General features: G+C 43.0%; 1 protein-coding gene across 3 annotated transcripts in view; it reads right to left on the reverse strand.

Annotated features, from left to right (window-relative positions):
* The window catches only part of DOCK5 (dedicator of cytokinesis 5), a 147,727-nt gene that overhangs the window by 56,195 nt on the left and 72,027 nt on the right, over nt 1-19,505 (reverse strand). For all 3 annotated transcript variants that reach the window (XR_005593551.1, XM_039522200.1, XM_039522201.1), the window contains 13 exons: nt 17,853-17,925; nt 16,275-16,417; nt 15,358-15,483; nt 14,484-14,608; nt 13,555-13,653; nt 12,396-12,468; nt 10,608-10,711; nt 9,101-9,290; nt 7,122-7,219; nt 5,608-5,697; nt 4,100-4,200; nt 2,581-2,715; nt 559-670 (listed from right to left, as the gene is read on the reverse strand). Coding sequence is in view for 2 of the 3 variants with exons in the window: in XM_039522200.1 (XP_039378134.1) it covers nt 559-670; nt 2,581-2,715; nt 4,100-4,200; nt 5,608-5,697; nt 7,122-7,219; nt 9,101-9,290; nt 10,608-10,711; nt 12,396-12,468; nt 13,555-13,653; nt 14,484-14,608; nt 15,358-15,483; nt 16,275-16,417; nt 17,853-17,925 (1,469 nt within the window). In the remaining variant the exon portion in view is untranslated. The remainder of the gene's footprint in view (nt 1-558; nt 671-2,580; nt 2,716-4,099; nt 4,201-5,607; nt 5,698-7,121; nt 7,220-9,100; nt 9,291-10,607; nt 10,712-12,395; nt 12,469-13,554; nt 13,654-14,483; nt 14,609-15,357; nt 15,484-16,274; nt 16,418-17,852; nt 17,926-19,505) is intronic.

Consider the following 19,505-nt stretch of genomic DNA (forward strand, 5'->3'; position numbering starts at 1 on the left):
GGCGTTGGAGAGGGTGGTTTTTAAATAGATCAGACACTCAAGTGTGAAGGCTCTTTTAACTAGAATCAATCTTTCCAGCAGAAAGCGATTAACGTATTTTGGCCAGAGGTATTATAAAGAAGAAAGCAGCAAGTAAGCCTTATTGCATGGCTTGTCTATTCCTCAATCACTCAGAGGGCCCCAAGTAAAATTCACACAAGACAAACAAGAAAGCAGAGCAAGTTAAGACCCAGGCAAAAGCTTGTTGGTCTTTCATTACTTTCCTTCTCTACATTTGTTACATTTGTTTCCATATCATTTGCTGTCTGACTCATTCATAAGCCCGGGTGTTACTGGCCTAACTGTTGTCCTCCCTATGACACTGTTACAGGCGGGCTGGGGTGTCAGCCTCGACCCCAGAAGTGGCTGCATTTCAATGCCAATATTTTAGCATACGTCACAGTTGTACAAAGCTTAAAGAGCTCAGATTAATCCTTGTTACACTTTGGGGGCTTTAATACCGATTACTTGTCCTCAGAATAGATGTGTACCACCATTCAAAACAGGCTTTAGACCAACCTTAATCTTGACAGCCTCCTCTAGTGGTCGGTCCATGAGGACATTGAAGGAGAAAAACAACTTGCGGATTGCATTGTTAAACTCATCCCCATCTTCATCTTTCCCATAAAACCTGAAAAAGAGCAGGAACATCACATTGTCTATACACACCAATTTAGGCCAGAACGAGGAATACTGCCACAATGGCTTAAATACATTTTATCCTTCAGAGCAACCTCTTAAAATGCTCTTTTGCTATGAAAAGTGACAGTAAAAGTAGCTGTGTGGGGTTCTAGATTTATTGTATCAACGATTTCCAGATTAAATCTGTTAAATTTAACAGAAAAAAGATGGGTTTGTTTTTTCTAACCACACATGACTCAAACTCAGCCTGGAATCTGAGAGTCAAGCTGGGTCCTTTCTGGCTTCAATGATCACCAACTTTGACATTTAAGCATAGTTTACAAATTCTGTTGATGATGCCCGAGCCAGAAGAGAATCCAGCTCATTCTATGTTGGCTTTTAAGGACTAAGAGGAGAAAACAGTCCTGAATGGTTGCTGAGAATTGTGTGAATAACGGTTTGAGGCTATGAACACATATTGCAATCTGGCACATACTGTGACAGTGATGAGAATTCCCTGCGTATCCTTATTTATTAAGTTGAAGTCCATTATATTAAATGCAAAGTTTATGTATTATTGTGGGCTAGGATTATATATAACCTCTCTACGGGGGAGATGTGGTGTGAGGTTGGGAGGACTATATTGAAAAGGTGCCAGACAAAAGTGGACTTTCTGAGGAATACTTCGGGAGAGCTTATTGCAAAAACCCTGCCTTCCGAAGCTGCATCCTGAGGAGAGGTGATTGTCTGCTGATTACCTCTTCCCAGAGACTGGCTATCAAAGGCCTACATTGTATAAAGAAACTGTTGAACTGCCCAGCCTGGGTTCTGGTTCCAGATCTGAGACAGTTACGAACTTATAACCACAGGGAAAATGCAGTTGTGAGTTTTTGAAGGATTGACACCTACCAGAGCCCGAGGTTGGAGCTGGCGGAGACCAAAGTTGAGCCTTTTAGGTTCAGGTTCTTTAATTGTTTTTAATACGTTTTCTCATTATTGCTTCTACCTTAAGAATAAATGTGCTTGCGTCGAAAGAGCTGTGTGGTAACATGTAACTGTGGGCCATTACTCTGTTCATAGTAAGCAAAGCGCAGATGCTGGCCTGTTTAGGCAGTCTGGCTTGCTAGGAATATCACAGTGTAAGCAGGGAACTGTGCATCCTGAAAAAAAAACCAGTCGGGAGAGAGAGACACACACTCAAGACAGGGGACGGCTGGCAGCCAGAAACTCTTAAGTCCTTGGTGGACCACAGAGGGAGAATACAGGGGCAGTTGTCCTGAACTGTGACAAATACTATTCATTATTAGTAGTATTATCTTAGTGGCTAGCAGCTCTGGTCCTGGACCAGGACCCCATTTGTGTGAGGCAGCATACAAAGTGATCTCAAGTAGCTGACAGTGCATTTCAATGTCTGCTGCAAAGAGCTCAATGGGAGCAGAATCAGGCAGCCTCCATCATGTGCAAACATTTCTGCTGAACGGATTAATATAGAAGGGGATTTCTCTCTCACCACTAAAGATTGTTCAGAGTTCCCCTTCAGGTTTTTTTAAATCATTTTGGGTCTTCACAGAACCTAGCAGAAATACCCCCAAAAGTCCCCTAAAATGAGGAAGCTTCTTAAAAAAGGAAGGCATTAAAAGAAAAAAAGAGTTTAGGCTCCTTATCTGCATTGGTGAATGCAGCTTATGTAAGATGTGAATGATTAGAAAGAATTTCACCCCCAAGGAGAGTGTTCTAAGTTGTTTTCTCTTGTTCTGATCAATATCTCCACCCGCACACACAGACCTCTCTACAGTCTGTCTTTTCTCAATAACTAGGGGCATTCTCTGCTGGGGGAAATCGGAAGCAGGCCCTTGGCTGGAACGATGCCGGTTTGTACCTGCTGCAGATATTTTGCACAGTCTGGAGGGTCTGCCTCACCTCAGGTACAGTACCCGTGACTGGACGATGAATCGGAACAGATACTTCAAGGCTTTCAGGGCAGCGAACAGCAATTCTGTCTTGCTGGAGTCATCTGCATTTCGTATGTAATAGTTCAGTACTCTGGTGAGTTTCCTTAGGAAAGGAAAAGAAGAGGAGAATAAACGCAGGTGTAGTTACAGGAGAAGCTAAACCAGGCTCTCTTATCCCAGAAAGGGACCATGGCCTAGTGGTCAGAGAGCTAGGGACCGGGAGTAAGAGCTCCTGGATTCTAGCCACAGCTCTACCATTGAGTCACTCTGGGGCCTTGGGCAAACCACATGGGAGCAGATTTTCAAAAGTGCTCAGCACCCAGCAGCTCCCAGAATCTGGCCCCAAATGTGGGTGCTAAGTCCTTTTGAAAATTCAAACTTCGTGGCCTGTTTTTTCAAAGTGTTGAGCCTGGGCAGCTTTAATGAAGAATTTGGGAAGCCCATTAATTCTGAAAATCAGATGCTTAGCTGCTGCGGACATCAGTTTACCTACATGAACAAAGGGGTAATGGCCCCTTTAATAGAAGACAGGGGTTCCTGAGACTTAATGTATGAAGTGTTTTGAGATCCTTGGATGGAAGGTGTATCAGTGCATCTTTACTATTTAATCTCTGGTCCCTATCTAGGTAGAAGTTCAAGATCTCATTGCACTTTTCCAAAAGAACAACAGGCGCGTGGGAGGATAACAAACACCTTTTCCTCCTTATTAACCCGGCTCTGAGCAACCCAGGGTCTATGTGAGGGATTGCTGAGTGCACAGCAGCCCCTGCCTTCGCCTACCCCTCTCGCTGCACTGCCAGGATCTAGCTCGTTGTTTGTCAAACCCTTTGGCGCACAGAGTGTATGGCAAGCACTGTATAATTCTCTAGTCCGCTTGGCATCATGGGGATGTCGCACTGTAGAGCCAAGCTGGAAAGCGAGGCCAGGTAACAATGCAGCTGAGAGGCAGCCCATCCATAAGTCAGACATAAAAAAGGTTTATTTTTAGTAAGGAGCAGCGAGGATGATGAATACTCTGCAAGCCAGGGAGAAAAAAAAATAACCCTCTGCCGATAGTGATTGTACAGCAAGTGCAGAGAAGGAGAAGGCAACCGTTCAAAGAGTTTCAAGAGTTCCAGGCAATGCAGAGTCCCTTGGCAACTGGTGAGGCAAAAAAGGGGCTGGCTTTTATAATTCCAAGAGACAAGATTACAGTTGAACCGGACACCGGGGCCAGTCGCTTGACTGGCTGTTTACAAAGGTAGTGCCAATGTTTTTCTACGATTAAAATTAATTATTTCAATCATACATTATTTCTGCAGTAAATAATTATAATTTTCTTCTATTCTCAAGATGATCTCAGGGTGGGAACACATGGGTGTATACACCCTCTCTCTCTCACCCACATACCTTAATATCTATGCTACCTTGATCTCCTACACCACATCTAGTCTATGCAGTAGCAAGAGATCGCTGCGATAGCTAGGTTTGTGGTTACTGATACTTACACATATGCAAGGGTGGTGCTGAAGTGCTTGTAAATATAAGTTTCAAGTACAGGGTTAAAATGCTGGAACTTGATGTCTCCGATCAGAGAAATAATAAATACCTGCCAAAAACACAAAAGGGAACAGAAGTACTGAACTGCATGACTTTCAACTAACTGTCCTGCAATTTATTCTAATCATGTGCCATTTTGTTTTGCTGGTTGCTTATGCTTTATCTGCTCAGCTTTAATGTTATAGATGGTGTTCCGTATCTGCTATTAATGGCCAGCTGATAATGGCCATGGGGGGGAGGGATAGCTCAGTGGTTTGAGCATTGGCCTGCTAAACTCAGGGTTGTGAGTTCAATCCTTAAAGGGGCCACTTAGGGATCTGGGGCAACAACAAAAAATAGTTGGGGATTGGTCCTGCTTTGAGCAGGGGATTGGACTAGATAACCTCCTGATATTCTATGATTCTATCTCACCTTGGCAGGTGAGCATACCCTATCACAGAAGTTAGACAATGTTAGGCCTACTCAGTAAAGCCAGGTGCTGCATGAAGTTGCACTGGTGATTTGGTAAGTGACCAGTCCACATGGCAATATTCCTGTAGCAGAGGTTAGAGAGGCACAATACTGCTAGAGGCACTGTTTTTCAGATAAGGCTCTGAACATCGGAGTCATTAAAGATCCCCTTGCACTTTATGTCTATAGTGCTCCTAATCCTGCTACTTTGCTAAAACTGTGGCTTGAGTAATTGCACACTGCCTCCCTAAATCCCCCCCAGTTTCAGCTGGATACAGTGATCTTCAGTTTCTTTTCTAAAGTGTCACATTCTGTTGCTGAGCTTTATTAAACAGTTGCTTCCTTGTTCCCTGCAATGTCTTTGTAACGTCTGCTGGGTGTTTTACTGGGATCTTTGTACAAAATGCTCTCTTGTTGAGAGGCACTATTGCCCAATAGAGAGGAGCTGGACTGGGACTCAGGAAATGTTGGGTCTATTTCCAACTCGGCCACTGACCTGCCGTGCGGCCTTGAGTAATTCACTTCCTCTCTGTACGTCCAGTCTATTGGAGGATATTTTCCTTCTGTGTAAAGTGCTTTGAGATCCACAGATGAAAAGTGTTATATGTAAAGAGCTAGGGATTATGTACATGTCAATCCCTATTAGGGTGACCAGATAGCAACTGTGAAAAAACAGGACAAGGATGGCGGGGTAATAGGCACCTATATAAGAAAAAGTCCAAAAAACTGGGACTGTCCCTATAAAAATGGGACATCTGGGCACCCTAATCCCTATTCTCATTATATTCATGGAAATGGCCAGAGTACATCTCATATCCTTGCCTTACATTAGCACCCAATGACTCCTGACTAGTATAAACAGCATTTAAATATAATTTCATATTTCTCATTGAGTGAGACACCAATCAATTGTCCAGTGGAAACAGTAGGAACCAGAATGAGAAGATAGGCTGAAGAAATGGCTGAAATAAAGGTGCTTTGGGATATGCAGCTAACAACCACTCACCAGTGCATCAAACACAAGGAAGTCATAGGTTTCATTGTCTGACATCTCCATCATTATGTTGAAAAGTGCATCAAGTGTGTCTTGTAAAAACTAGAGTGAGAACATAAAGGGGAAGCAGAAACAGAGGTTATTTCTGTTGCAGTGCTGCTCAGGAATCCTCTCTCCTGGTCCCCTTTCCCCCCAGGAGCTTAGGGAAAACAGAAAGGGCTTGATCCAGCCCAGCAGAGGTGTGAAAGCTGCATGTATACAAACAGGTAAAAAGGGATTAGCAGGACAGAGGATGCAGAGGAGCCCAACCACACACTGTGCATGCTGGTACATGTCTGCCAAGCTGCTCCTTCCTAGTAGCAGGAGCAAGGTCAATAAGAAATACTGGGTGAGCAACTCTCCAGCGTGAAGCTCACACGTAAGCCCATATCTGCCATGCCCTGCCCTGCCCCCTTTTTATCTGGCACAGGGTGAGAGTACAGGAGTGGCTGGCTCTACAAAGGGGCTTACCCCTAACTTTGCCCACACATTGCCTCTGCTTGCAGTGGAGCATGTCAACCTTGTGCTCTGTGCCAAAGGATCACAGACAAGCCTTCCAAGCACAACATTCCTTTGGCAATCACCAGGAGTCCTGATTTTACAAACACGCCACCTTCACTTGAGTAGCTCAGCAAGTAAGACAATTTTCAACTGACCTTCAAAGCGAACCCCCAGTTTCACAACCCCAGTGAGCCGACATAGCGATTATCCAAAGTTAAAAAAAAAAATCTCTCAAAATAAGAATTTCATTTTCCTGGAAATTCCAATTTTCAGCTAAAGTTCTCAAGCCACTCAGACTCAAGCAATAAGTTCTATTTTTTCTTGTGTGTCTGTATAGCACCTAGTGACTGGGGCCACCTAGATGCTACTGAAAATAAATAAAAAATGATCAGGGTTTTCCTGATTATCACATTTTGCAAGAACTTGTATTGAATTCTCCCTACAGCCCCAATCCTGCAAATAAAGTAGTGTTCTGTTGCAACTTTCCAGAAAGAGTATTTAGGTTTTGTTTCTAGCTATGTGTATTTGCTATGAAAGTAACGCCCCTAAAACTCATTACTGTCCATGCTATCTCTGGACTTTTCAGTAACTGCACACCTGTAAATGAGCCTACATATTTTAAGCAAGTTAGCACACCCACTGGAATACCGAGATCACTGCCTATCATGCTGACCAGTCCTGTCTCATTGTTTCCTTGTGCTCCCCTGTCTATCTGTATCCACATGTTGTCTCTGTCTTACACTTAGATTGGGGCAGGGACTGTCCTTTTGTTCTCTGTTTCTATAGCGTCTAGCACAGTGGGGTTCTAGTACATGACCGGGGTTCCTAGGCTCTATGGTCACACAAATAATATGGTGAAGAAGACGATGACGAAGTAGTAGTAGTAGTCGTCGTCGTCCAGGTTTAAAAGTTAAGCACATGTCTACGTTTTTGCAAGATCGGGACCTAGATCTCTATGTACACCAACAGAAGATGTGATCTTGTACCTTTACAATTTCTCCTCCTTCCACGTCCATTAGCTTCTTTAGGTTGTGCGCTATGTGCTGAGAGTTAGAACGCCAGTTCAACAAACCCAGCAGGTCAACTACCAAAGACAGAACAATGACAATTAGTGACAGATAGCAAAGAACACCAGAGCCGATTTACTCTAATGGCTGCAGACCAATAAAGAAATGGAAACGGTGCTTGTTTTTAGTATCAGCTTATAAGAAACAAGTCATACTACTTTGTAATGGCTGTTTCAACTTTGCCAGGTTGGCCTTGCTCTTAGAGGCACACCTATGAGTTTAAATCCTAGCACATGAAACATGCAATTTTGCAGACTTCTCATGTACTTAAGAGAGGACACCCATAAGCTGGGAATTCCATCATACTGAATGACTTGACTGACAAATGTTCTTACGTTTACTTCAGTTTGCAGAATGCTTCTTAAAAGCTACACTTTAAGCCTCTTTTAGGAAGCAAGTTAAGCTGTAGGCTTCATCGATCACAGCTCTGGACCATCCAGGGACATCAAATTCAGTGACAGGTTGTGGTTGAGATTTTCAAAACAGTCTTGGGGATTTAGACACATAACCTCCATGACAGCTACCAGTGGATGTGTGTGTAAACCCCCTAGACTACTCTGAAGATCTCAACCACAGTCTGCAAATAAACTTGATCACTACCTTTTAAAGGAAGAGCAGACACATAATATGCAATCAAGACACAGAAGGCCAAATTTAGAGTCTAAAGGAAGTCTGAGTTGGCATAATTTATACTGTCTCCACCCCAAAACCACATAGTATGTTGATTCCCCTTCTAGATTTAGACTGACAGTCTCAGAGTCACTTACTAATATGTGACCTACCCCCCCATATATATTTTACCCATCACCACTGATTTTGGCCCTGTCTCCAGTTGAATACCTATAAAATGTGCAGATAACACCAAGCTGGGAGGGGTTGCAAGCACATTAGAGGACAGGATGAGAATTCAAAATGACCTTGAAAAATTAGAGAACTGGGCTGAATTCAACAAGATGAAATTCAATAGAGACAAGTACAAAATACTTCATTTAGGAAGGACAAATCAAATGCACAGCTACAAAATGGGGAATAACTGGCTAGGTGATAGTACTGCTGAAAAGGATCTGGTATTTATAGTGGATCACAAATTGAAGTCAAGTCAACAATGTGATGCAGCCATGAAAAAGGCAACTATTCTGGAGTGAATTAACTGGAGTGTCACACATACGAGGTAATTGTCCCTGGGGTGAAGCCTGGAGTGCTGTGTCCAGGTCTGGATACTTTAGGAAAGATGTGGAAAAAATGGAGAGATTCCAGAGAAAAGCAACAAAAATGAGCAAAAGGTTAGAAACCCTGACCTATGAGGAATGGTTACAAAAACTGGGCATGTTTAGTTTTGAGAGAAGACAACTGAGGGGGGAATCCTGATAACAGCCTAGAAATACATGAAGTGCTGTAATAAAGAGGACTGATCAATTGTTTGCCACGTAAACTGAAGGTAGGACAAGTAGTAATGGGTTTAATCTGCACTGGGGAGATTTAGGTTAGATATTAGGAAAAACTTTCTAACTTCATGGGCAGTTAAGCTCTGGAATAGGCTTCCAAGGGATGTAGTGGAATCCCCATCATTGGCAGTGTTTAAGTACAGGTTGGACAAACACCTATCTGGGATGGTCTAGGTTTAGTTGGTCCTACCTCAGCATACAGTGCTGGACTTGACAACTTCTTGAGACCCCTTCCAGTCCCACATTTCTATGATTCACACTGGAGGACCAAAAGAGAGTCACTCTACTTGCTAACTCCCTAACAGGAAGGTGTAAGAAGGTGCAGGTTAAAGTCGCCTCTAACCTAATAGTGTCTAAGAGAGTCTTCATGTAAGGGGGGAGGGCCTCGTTCACCAGGCAGACAGTTCTCCCAGCACAACATAGCGCCCACCCCGCTGCTAGTGCCAGACCTACCGTTCTGGGTCAGTTTGGTGGAACAGATAAGAGTGCCGATCTGGAAGCTGTCCTTCGTGCTGTCTTTAGTGGGCGTGAAGTTGGCCAAGTGGTGCAGGTTTTTGCCTGGCGGGCCGTCCTTCTCCTCCTCTACTTTTGTGCCAGGAAGTGTTAAGTAGAATTTAGCATCTTCCATTTTCTTGTTATCACCCTGTTGACAGAACAAAGTGTGTGGGGGGGTCATTTCAGATACTGATAATACTCCATCTTGCCCCTGTCCACATAGGAGGCAGGCACTCATCAGCTACAAATGCTCTCCAACACAGCAGCAGACCACATGTTTTTTTCGGCAGTTTTCACATCTGCTATGGACTGGAATTCTTTTTAAACTGTGCATGGAAAAATCACATTCTATCCAAGGCACTTATCTGGCCTCCATCCTCAGAGTATCTGAGCACCTTGCAATCTTCTAATGTATTTATCTTCTCAACACCACTGTTGGGTAGGAAAGTGCTGTCAACCCCATTTTACAGATGGGGAACTGAAGCACAGAGATACTAAGTGATTTCCCCCAAAAACAGGAGCTTGTACCCGCATCTCCCAAGTCCCTAACCACCGGACCAGGTTTATTTTCTCCGTGCTATAGTTTATCTATAGATATTCTCAGGAATACAGGAACTGTCATACCTGAACAGACCAGTGACCCATCCAGTCCAGTATCCCATCTCTGACAGTGGCCAGTACCAGATGCTTCAGATGAAGGAACAACAAACCCATAATGGAATAGCCTGCCCACTTGGGAAACCTTCCCAAGGCTTCAGGTGGTTTTGTTTAAACCCTGAAATATGAGTTTCTCTCTCTTTGACACATTTTAGCCGATCTAATGATACCATGGAAGTTAACATGGTAGCAATGCACTTCATAAATGTACTGTAGTATTATCTACGTTATAAAACACTAATGACATCCTGGTACTGGGAGATTTCACTCCACGAGTCGCTATTAAATCTTTGCTGGAGAGTAGGAAGCAACTGCCACTTTGCCAGTGCAGATTATAATGTGTAGATTAGAGAGATTTTACTGTCACTTTAATACCCTTGTGGTTCTCTGCAGTGGTTAACTTTCTGTTACTGTGCCTGAAAACACGATATCTCTCCCCTTGTCAAAGACAGCTCCTCCTAAAGGCAGAAAGGGAAAAGACATGACTCCATGCCCATTCTCTACAGGCTGTCTGGGTTACGGGACCAAATATAGCAAACAAGCAAAATGGATTCTCAAGCTACTACAAGAATGTATCAGACCTGTGTCAAAGTGATCAGAGGTCTGCCCAGTGCAACCTTATTTAATGGTGGCTTATCATGACCACAAATTAGTGTGTCACTGGTTCTCAGACTCTGGTGGTTAACAGGGATCTTTGCATTGGCGAGTAAAGTAGGGCTTGTGTTACCAGGAGACTACACACATGGCTGCGAAAGACGTTTCAACTAGTACAAGAATTGCACAACCACCGTTTCCCCCCCCAAACTACCTTGTAAATGACTAAATTGTGTTTGCCATCCTGCAGAGTTGTTCCATCCGCATTCATCAGTTTCACAAAGGCCACCCCGAAAGCTCTCTCTGATTTATCCCTGGCTGCAAAAAGAAAGAACATAACCTTCACTAAGTGGAGCCTCTAGTCTGTCTCTTGGATATCTCCCAGCTCCCAACCCATGAGAAGGTTCCTTTGTGACTTGCTGCTACTAAAGAACAAAGCAAGAGTAATAACTTCTGTTTAAAAAGCACTATTTCATTGCAACACACCTCGAGACACATGAGACCATTTTTACAATAAGATGGGAATGCTTCCCTGTTAATGCCTCATCATATCCAAATTTTCAATGGGTAGATGCAAGAAGAAAGAGCAATTCTGCATAGAAGTTTAGGCTGACATTTTCCAAGAGGCCTAATTTTAATGCTAATTGAGCACTCAAATCACTTAGGTAGTTTTGCGAATCACAGCCTTAAATATTAATGTATTTGTTATTTGTATTCCAGTCGCTAGGAGCTCTGGTCATAGCCCAAAGCCCATGGCCCCATTTTGCTAGGCACTGTACCAATACAGAACAAAGAGATGGTCTCTGCCCCGAGCAGCTTATAATCACTTGCACATGTAATCACAGGAATTGTGAATGCAAATATATGTGTTTACCTACTGCCTCTATCTTTGCAAATCTGGCATCACCTCTTGCATTTAACTCTATGGATTTGTCTGTGACAGAGTGCTAGATAGGAAACCCTGAGTCAGCACTCTGTTCACAGCGCTCCAATCAGGCATAGCAGAATGGAGCTGATGAGGCAGACCTGTGCCTAATTTGTAAGTGGGGCAGGGCAGAAAGGCTAATGAAGCCATTATCCAGAGGCCACAACCAGGCACAGGAAGGAAGTGAAAAGGGGGGGAAGCAGGCAGTGCGAGGGGGAGAGAGAGAGATTGCAATCTCTCTCTCTCCCTGCTTGTAAAGGCGCTAGGTATGTTGTGAAAGTGGTGGGACTCAATTATAAATAAACTGCACAGGGTGTTGAACCAGCACAAGGGTCTCTGCATGATCTGTTGATCGAGACAGAAGCAGAACCAAGGAGGCCCTGTTACAGTGTCTTGCTGCCCTTTTTGGTTCAGTTTCTCAAGCTATTGATCTGATCTCACGAGGCCACCCACGGCTCTGAAATAGCTTTATCAGATTTCTGGCTATTTAACTTTCTTATTAACCTCTCATTAACTTGATCTAAAGTCCTCCTGCAACGAGGCCATCAAGACCTGAGTCATACCGCATTCCGGCACTGACATTTGTAAATGACTTAAAAATGAAATGAGTAGTTAAGCTCCTCGGCACAAAAGACAGGCAGTCCTTTTTCCTATTTTTATAGACAAAGCCATTTTAAGGTTCAAAAAACTATCCCCCGTTTGCATGTGTCATTCCTATTTCTTGCTTCCAATCAGGAAGTGGAAATACCGAAGCACACCAAGAAAGGCTGCTGCTGAGGGATTTCCAACAAGAATCAGAAGCAAAAGTGCTGGAAATCCAGTGGCAAAAGCCCGTTTTCTTAGACAAGCAGCCCTGTTTTGCTCACCCATTAAGTTGAGGGGGCTCATCAGAAAGCATTCCCTTGCTTGTCCATGCCAATGCCAATCTCTGAACCACCCCCTTCCCAGCAGACTACAGTTAGGAGGAAGGCCAAATGCTGGTTCCATCTTTGCGGGACACTCAGAAACATATCTAGGCTACAAAATGCACAATATACATGGGGGGAAGCCTCCCTGGTTTCCGCTTCAAGTACTTACATTCCTGTGATGATCGGTGACGGAACGTAAACCTCAGATGGCAACGACTGACCTCTTCAATTGCAATAGACACCTGAACATTACATGAGGGGTCAAACAGAACAACAATTAGGGCTTCTCATATGCTTCTTATTAGGAGGAACACAAAATATTCTACAAAAACTAACAAAACAAGTCTTATAACATGCTCCAACCCCTCACCCCGAAGTTTAATAACCATTTTGCAGATGGGAAAAGCATAGCTAGAAATGAAGTACCTTACCCAACGTAACACATCAGTGGAAAAAAGTCAGAGAGAGAATCCAGGAGTTCTTGTCCCTGGCCCTACATTTGAAAATTCATCTCTAGTTCTGTTTAAGATCTTCAAAGGATCACAGGAAATTCAACATGCAAATGCCATTGAAACTGAATGAGATTTGAGTGTTTAACTCTCATAGGCTCTTTTGAAAACTTTACCCCCTAATCCACTTTGCACTATCTTCATGAAAGCATTTGCTAAAGCCTTTCAGCCCTGAATCCATTGGTACCTAGGTATTTAAATTACTCTGCGTGTGTGCACGCATGTGTATATATACACACATGCATAAATATATATGCATTGGTACTTTATGTTATTGGGAAAGCTCTTCTCAGATGCAGCATCTTATAGAAGTATAAGTGGCCAGTTGGCTTGGCCAGAGTTATGCAATCAGAGCTTCAATAATGTCTGGAATCCAGGACCCTCTCTCTCCTCCATCACGAAAAACATTTAGGAAGTAAATGGAAGGGCCTTTCAAAGTTTTATTTTACCAGGATTCCAAGTGCAGAAAAGCAGGCCCGTTCTTTCCATTTCAGAGACCCCCCTCCAATTCAGATTAGCAGTTAAACCCTTCAGTTATCCCAAAGATACTCTGCTTCTCTCTACAGCAAGGGTGCGGATGATTTTTAGAAGCACACAACTGATCCAGTGACGATACCTTTTCTAGCAAATCGTTCAGCTGCAGCTGAAAGTGGACCAGTGTCCTGTTTGCTGAAAGACCAGACAACACTGTCTCTCTAGACCACATAGGACAGACAACATGCTACTCTACATGTTCTCAGCTGATTCAAGGCTTGTTGATTAGTCCTATTTTTTAGGCTCCAGGTGAAGGTAGCAGGACTGTAAAATGCACACACTCACCTTTACGGTTTCATACCAACAGGGCTGCTTGACTTGATAGTAAACAACGGACTTGTATTCGGAGATCCCTTCATAACCAGCACCTGGATGGATAGCTTTCTTTGGGGAAAAAGATGAGGAGAAGGTGAAGATCAAATAAAGTCAGGAAAAAATACCTAGGGTAAAATTTTCAAAAGCATCTAAGTGACTTAGGAGCCTAAGTCTCATTTTCAAAAGTGACTTGGGCACTTAGGAGCCTAAATCACTTTTGAAAATGGGACTTAGCCATCTAAATCATTTTGGTGATTTTTTAAAATGTTACTCCTAACCTTCAAAGATTTCCTGACATCAATATTAATGTGTAAGTTTTGTAGGACTGAGTCCTAAAATTCATTGTATAAGAGATTGGAATAAACTAGGGTTATACAGAGACCTAAAGCTCAGCATGCAGAGGCCTCTGTGAGACACCTGTTTATTTTGGTAAATTACTGTCAAGTCTCCAGCTGCCAAGGTGTGCAACCTTCAGCTGTACTCCAGCAGTTGAGTTTCCTATGTGACTAACTGAACTTTAAGGCTCAAGTTTGGAGGAAGAAAAATAAAAGTAGCAGAGGTAAGAACAGCACCCAGGAGTCCTGATTCCCAGAACCATGCTCTAACCACTACACTACACCGCACTCACCTTACCTACATCCTATGCCTCCTATTGATGTTTGAGGTGGAAAAGACCCATTATGTCATCTAATCCATCCTTCAACCAATGCAGGTGTGTCCATTACATTTTCTATTGCTTTTCCCAGCAATGCAACCACAGAGGTCCCCTAGAATTATTTTAACTGAACAGTCACACAATCCTTGCACATAGGATCTCCGTAAGGGCCATCTCAGCAGGAGCCCACTATGTGCATAAAGCAACATCTTTGTCACCCACCACCCAAGCAGGTCCACCCTACCTCCAAGAGGTTGCCATCTTCGTCATGCACAGACATGGTGACTTCTACATTCTTGGGAGTCTTCTTCTTCCCTTTGTCAAACTCCCCTTGTATCAGAGTGATGTAGATGTCATTTCGAACATCACCTGAAACATTAAGAGACTCCCAGTGAGCTGCTTTTCGTGGACAGCCAGCTGAGGGAAGTTACAGGGTTAACATTTCACACCCCAGCATGGGACTTTGACCATGTTATTTCACATCCTGGAATGATACCAAGAGAGCTCTAGCTTGAACCACTGGTCTCATTTTCACCTCACTTTTTGGGTCAGATTCTACCATGTGCCAATCTTCTTGTTAATAATCCTTGCATGCATGACTTCCACACAACACCTGTTTATGACCACAAATGGACTCATGAATAAAGGACAAGGGAGCTTCATATTCCATTATGCCATGACCAAGTTCGTATCTTTTGTATTTTTCTTTCCTATTTGCCAGGGTGAATTCCTCCCTATGTGAATTCAATAGAGCAGGTGGGGGAAAATGTCATGATGAAAGATGGCTTTTTGACTAAATGGAAATGTTCTACAAAAAATTCCATTCATTGACATTTTTCAGGTTTCCTTAAATAAAATATAACAACAGAAACAAAACTGAAAATTTTCAGAGTTTTCACTTTTTGGATGAAACTCAGAAATTCTGCTGAAAGTTTTTGACAAAACAGAAAAATTTTCATCTTATTTGAAAATTTTAGTGGAAAACAACACACACTTTTCAACCAACTGTGGAACAGAGCTATGCACAACACGTAAATCCAGAATCTCTGTGTCTTCTTACGTCCTTCACAAGCACGGTAGCAAGTCAAAGTTTGTGCTTGTGAAGATAAGGTACCTACCAGGCAGAATAATCTCAGGGAATCCCATTTTGCGAGCCACTGCAGTCGATCTGTCAACAAGGTGAGAAAAATCCTTCTGAACCTGGGCTAAGTCTCCAGGTAACAGCTTCAGGGAGACCCAGAGGCCTAAGAAAAAATATGGTACTTAATAAATGTTTACTGGTACAAGTGCAATATCTATAGTATGATCATTAACCCTGGGTTTAAAGAGAGAAAACTAATGACTATTTTCTTGTTGGATATATATATATATATATATATATATAATGTTGTATCTCAAACACACAGCTAAAATACGCAACCCCAAGTTTCTACCGGGCCTGATTCTCCAACACCTACTCATGGCTGACTATTACATAATTCTGCAAGTAGATCAAGTGATTTCAGTGGAACTGTCATTGGAGTAAGGTACTATTTAATTTGAGCAAGGGTGGCAGAATCCAAACCATAAGGTTTCAGACACTTCCAAATCATTTAGGAAAAACAGAGGGGCTGTACGTAGTGGGATAAAAGGAGATGTAAGCTATGGAGCGTAGTTTACCAAGGTAACTACAACACTGGTGGCAAACTAGTTTAGTGGGAGAAGTGGACAAGTCTTCTGTTTTGCATAAGGATGGAATAAATACTAAGTAAGTGTAACCCACTGGTGAGTCTGTTACAGTCCCACTCCTTGCCCAATCCACAGCGGATCTGAGTCTGTTATAGCCCAGCTAGGGAGCTTTTGCAGCTCATGCTTTTAGCTTTGGAGGTTCCTGGTTCAATCTCTGGTGATGAGATAGCAGCATTTCACAGTTCGGCCCAATGGAAGCAAGAGACTCCAGTGGCCTTGATTTCTGAACCTTCACAAATAATTCAATTCCTTTGCAAGAGAGGGAGCCTTTCCCCTGTGAAGCTGGCTCCTCGTCCAATGTATGTACCTTGCCCTTTATGATTCACTTCCTTTGCAGCGATGACTTTGTTGAAGACCGAAGTGAGAGGCTCATTCTCGCCGATCACATGGGAAGTCATTAGAGGGGACATGATTAGCTGTCGCTGCCTGATGTAGGTTTCCATTGCAATTCTGAGAAGTGGAACAACAGAAGATGGGGTGTAGGCAGACTGAAGGCCAAGCAAGTCCTGGATCCAAACATCTCTGACCTTTGGATCTGGCCCCTATGGTCTTTAACAAGCCAGAGCAAGCCCTCTCTCTCCACCTCACCCCACCCAGATATGAACTCCCAAACTTTGGAAGAGCCTAGATTTGGATCCGGACTCTGCATCATGAGCTAATCTCTAATTAAAATGTCCCTGCAGCAAAGACAGACAAAAAACAGTTGTAAATCCACGTTATTGTGGAAAGAAAACACACCCTTTGGGGCAGTTTTTCTAGTAATATAAACAGGCCATGAAAGGAATAAAAAATCCTCCACCGAGAGTCCCTCATAATGACATGCTGGCTGAACCAAACAAACTGCTATATTTAGGATTGTAATAACACGGTTCAGCTTACCCAAACAAGCTTCATTTTCATTACTGTAACGTTCTGAACAAGTTAACAGTGCCATCAAAGGGCCAGTCTAAACAGAGAGGCAGAAAGGCATGGTTCTGGGGCTTGAATCTCATCTCCAAAACAAAAATTGTAACCATGCAGCCAGGAATCATTTCACCCCTGACTTCTAGCCTCTTTACCCAATTCCTCCTACTCCATCCTTAGACAGATGATGCACAGTGGTGAAGGCAAGGGAAATTCAATTGGATTTGTGCTCCCAATCATTTAGTTGCTATTGAAAATCCCACCCCCAATGCCCATGCACAGTAGATGATGCCTCTGATTTTCGAGGTCTTATTTATAGGAACCCACCCACTAATGTGCATTGACTCTGAGGGTATGTCTATACTTACCGGGGATCCACACTGTGGCGATTGATCCACCAGGGATCAATTTAGCAGGTCTAGTTAAGACCCGATAAATTGACTGCAGATCACTGTTCCATTGACTCCGGTACTCCATCAGAACGAGAAGCGTAAGATAGGTCGATGGGGGAGTTTCTCCCATCAACCCAGTGCGGAATAGACACTGCAGTAAGTCAACCTAAGCTACGTCGACTCCAGCTGCATGGGTAGACTTAACCCCGTAGTGTAGACCTGGCCTCAGTTCATCCTTCTATGATTTGAACGTATGATTCCAGGGAGTCTGTCTACTTCAAATCTAGTGCTAAGATACCACCCCGCCAGCCATCCCCCTTCCAGTGGTCGTTTTCCCTGTCACACAGCATAAATCATGCTGATGAGGTTTTTACTGATGACACTCGAGTCAATCATTTTGCTGCAAACTTTGGGCTTTACATGACTGGAGATTTTTTTCTTTCAAAAGGGTCAGACTCTACAATTAACCAACGTGTCTGTATAGGTCTTTCTGATACACCCCAAAGCTCCCATACAGACACTGCCATTCTCTAAGACCGTCTGCTTTGATTCATACAGCTCCATGACTCACTCTGATGTCCAATACTTACTGCTGAAAAGGAATAAAGTGTTGCTTTTCCTCGTCATCCACCTTCCCATGTATGATATCAGTAATGTCCATTACTGCAATGAGACAAGTTTAACAAAGATCATTTTATACCTCTGCTAAGTGACTGTTAAAAAAAACAAAAAGTCTTGCCCAACAGATGCTAATTCTGGTTCAGCTACACTAGTGGTAACAAATTTGGGAGACCTAAAGGGGCCACTGTTTTTTCTAAGCACCAAGCAAATCTGGCTGACACGGCATTGGAACCATAAGCAGCAACCCATCCATACTAGTTTTTCCACCATGTTGTTCTCACTGGTGGAGCAGGATCAACAGTTGCAATGATGGGGAAATTTTGCCAAAATTCCCCGAGTGTAAACAAGGTCTAAATAGAATTTTGCTTTGCACATTGTATCGTTAGTCTATAAGGTGCCACAGGACTCTTTGTTGCTTTTTACAGACCCAGACTAACATGGTTACCCCTCTGATGCTTTGCACACTGTTTATTGATCCCTTCAAGGAAATCAATCTACTTTCCAAAAGCCAAGTGGAAGCAGAAAATACTTATTCCCCTCCTAGAAGATGAATAATAGTTTTCTCAACTCTCTCTTCAGCCAGTCAATTGTCCTATTTGCATTGTTAATCTGATTGATTGACATAGTTCCACCCTTCAGTGTTCTCATCCTCTTAGCAGGTAAAGCAAATTCCACACACAGCTTTTCTCATAGATCCAGCCTATAGCATGACTATTCTTCCCTATAAGGATGGATGGGATTTACAAAGATCTGATCAAAGCAAAGAGTTTACCTTTAGATTTCACATTCTGTTTAGTTCAAGGTTTAATTTTAATTTTCCCTGTGTTTTCAGATTGAGATTTTCAAAGCAGGCCAAGGGAGTTAGGTGCCTAACTCAATGGAACCGGGCACCTAGCTCATTAAGGCGCTTTTGAAAATCCAAGCCTTGAAATTACTCCGTGATAAGGATTTGAAAATCGACTGGGACACCTCGGTTTCATGGGACTAGAACTGGGCAGTTTAAGAATGGAGGGCATAAGTACATAAGAACGGCCGTACCGGTCAGACCAAAGGTCCATCTAGCCCAGTATCCTGTCTACCGACAGTGGCCAATGCCAGGTGCCCCAGAGGGAGTGAACCTAACAGGCAATGATCAAGTGATCTCTCTCCTGCCATCCATCTCCACCCTCTGACAAACAGAGGCTAGGGACACCATTTCTTACCCATCCTGGCTAACAGCCATTTATGGACTTAACCACCATGAATTTATTCAGTTCCCTTTTAAACACTGTTATAGTCCTGGCCTTCACCACCTCCTCAGGTAAGGAGTTCCACAAATTGACTGTGCGCTGTGTGAAGAAGAACTTCCTTTTATTTGTTTTAAACCTGCTGCCTATTAATTTCATTTGGTGACCCCTAGTTCTTGTATTGTGGGAATAAGTAAATAACTTTTCCTTATCCACTTTCTCCACATCACTCATGATTTTATATACCTCTATCATATCCCCCCGTTAGTCTCCTCTTTTCCAAGCTGAAGAGTCCTAGCCTCTTTAATCTTTCCTCATATGGGACCCTCTCCAAACCCCTAAAGTTGCCCTTTTCTGAACCTTTTCTAGTGCCAGTATATCTTTTATGAGATGAGG

Source organism: Mauremys reevesii, linkage group 2, assembly GCF_016161935.1.
Source record: "Mauremys reevesii isolate NIE-2019 linkage group 2, ASM1616193v1, whole genome shotgun sequence".
Classification (NCBI taxonomy): domain Eukaryota; kingdom Metazoa; phylum Chordata; order Testudines; family Geoemydidae; genus Mauremys; species Mauremys reevesii.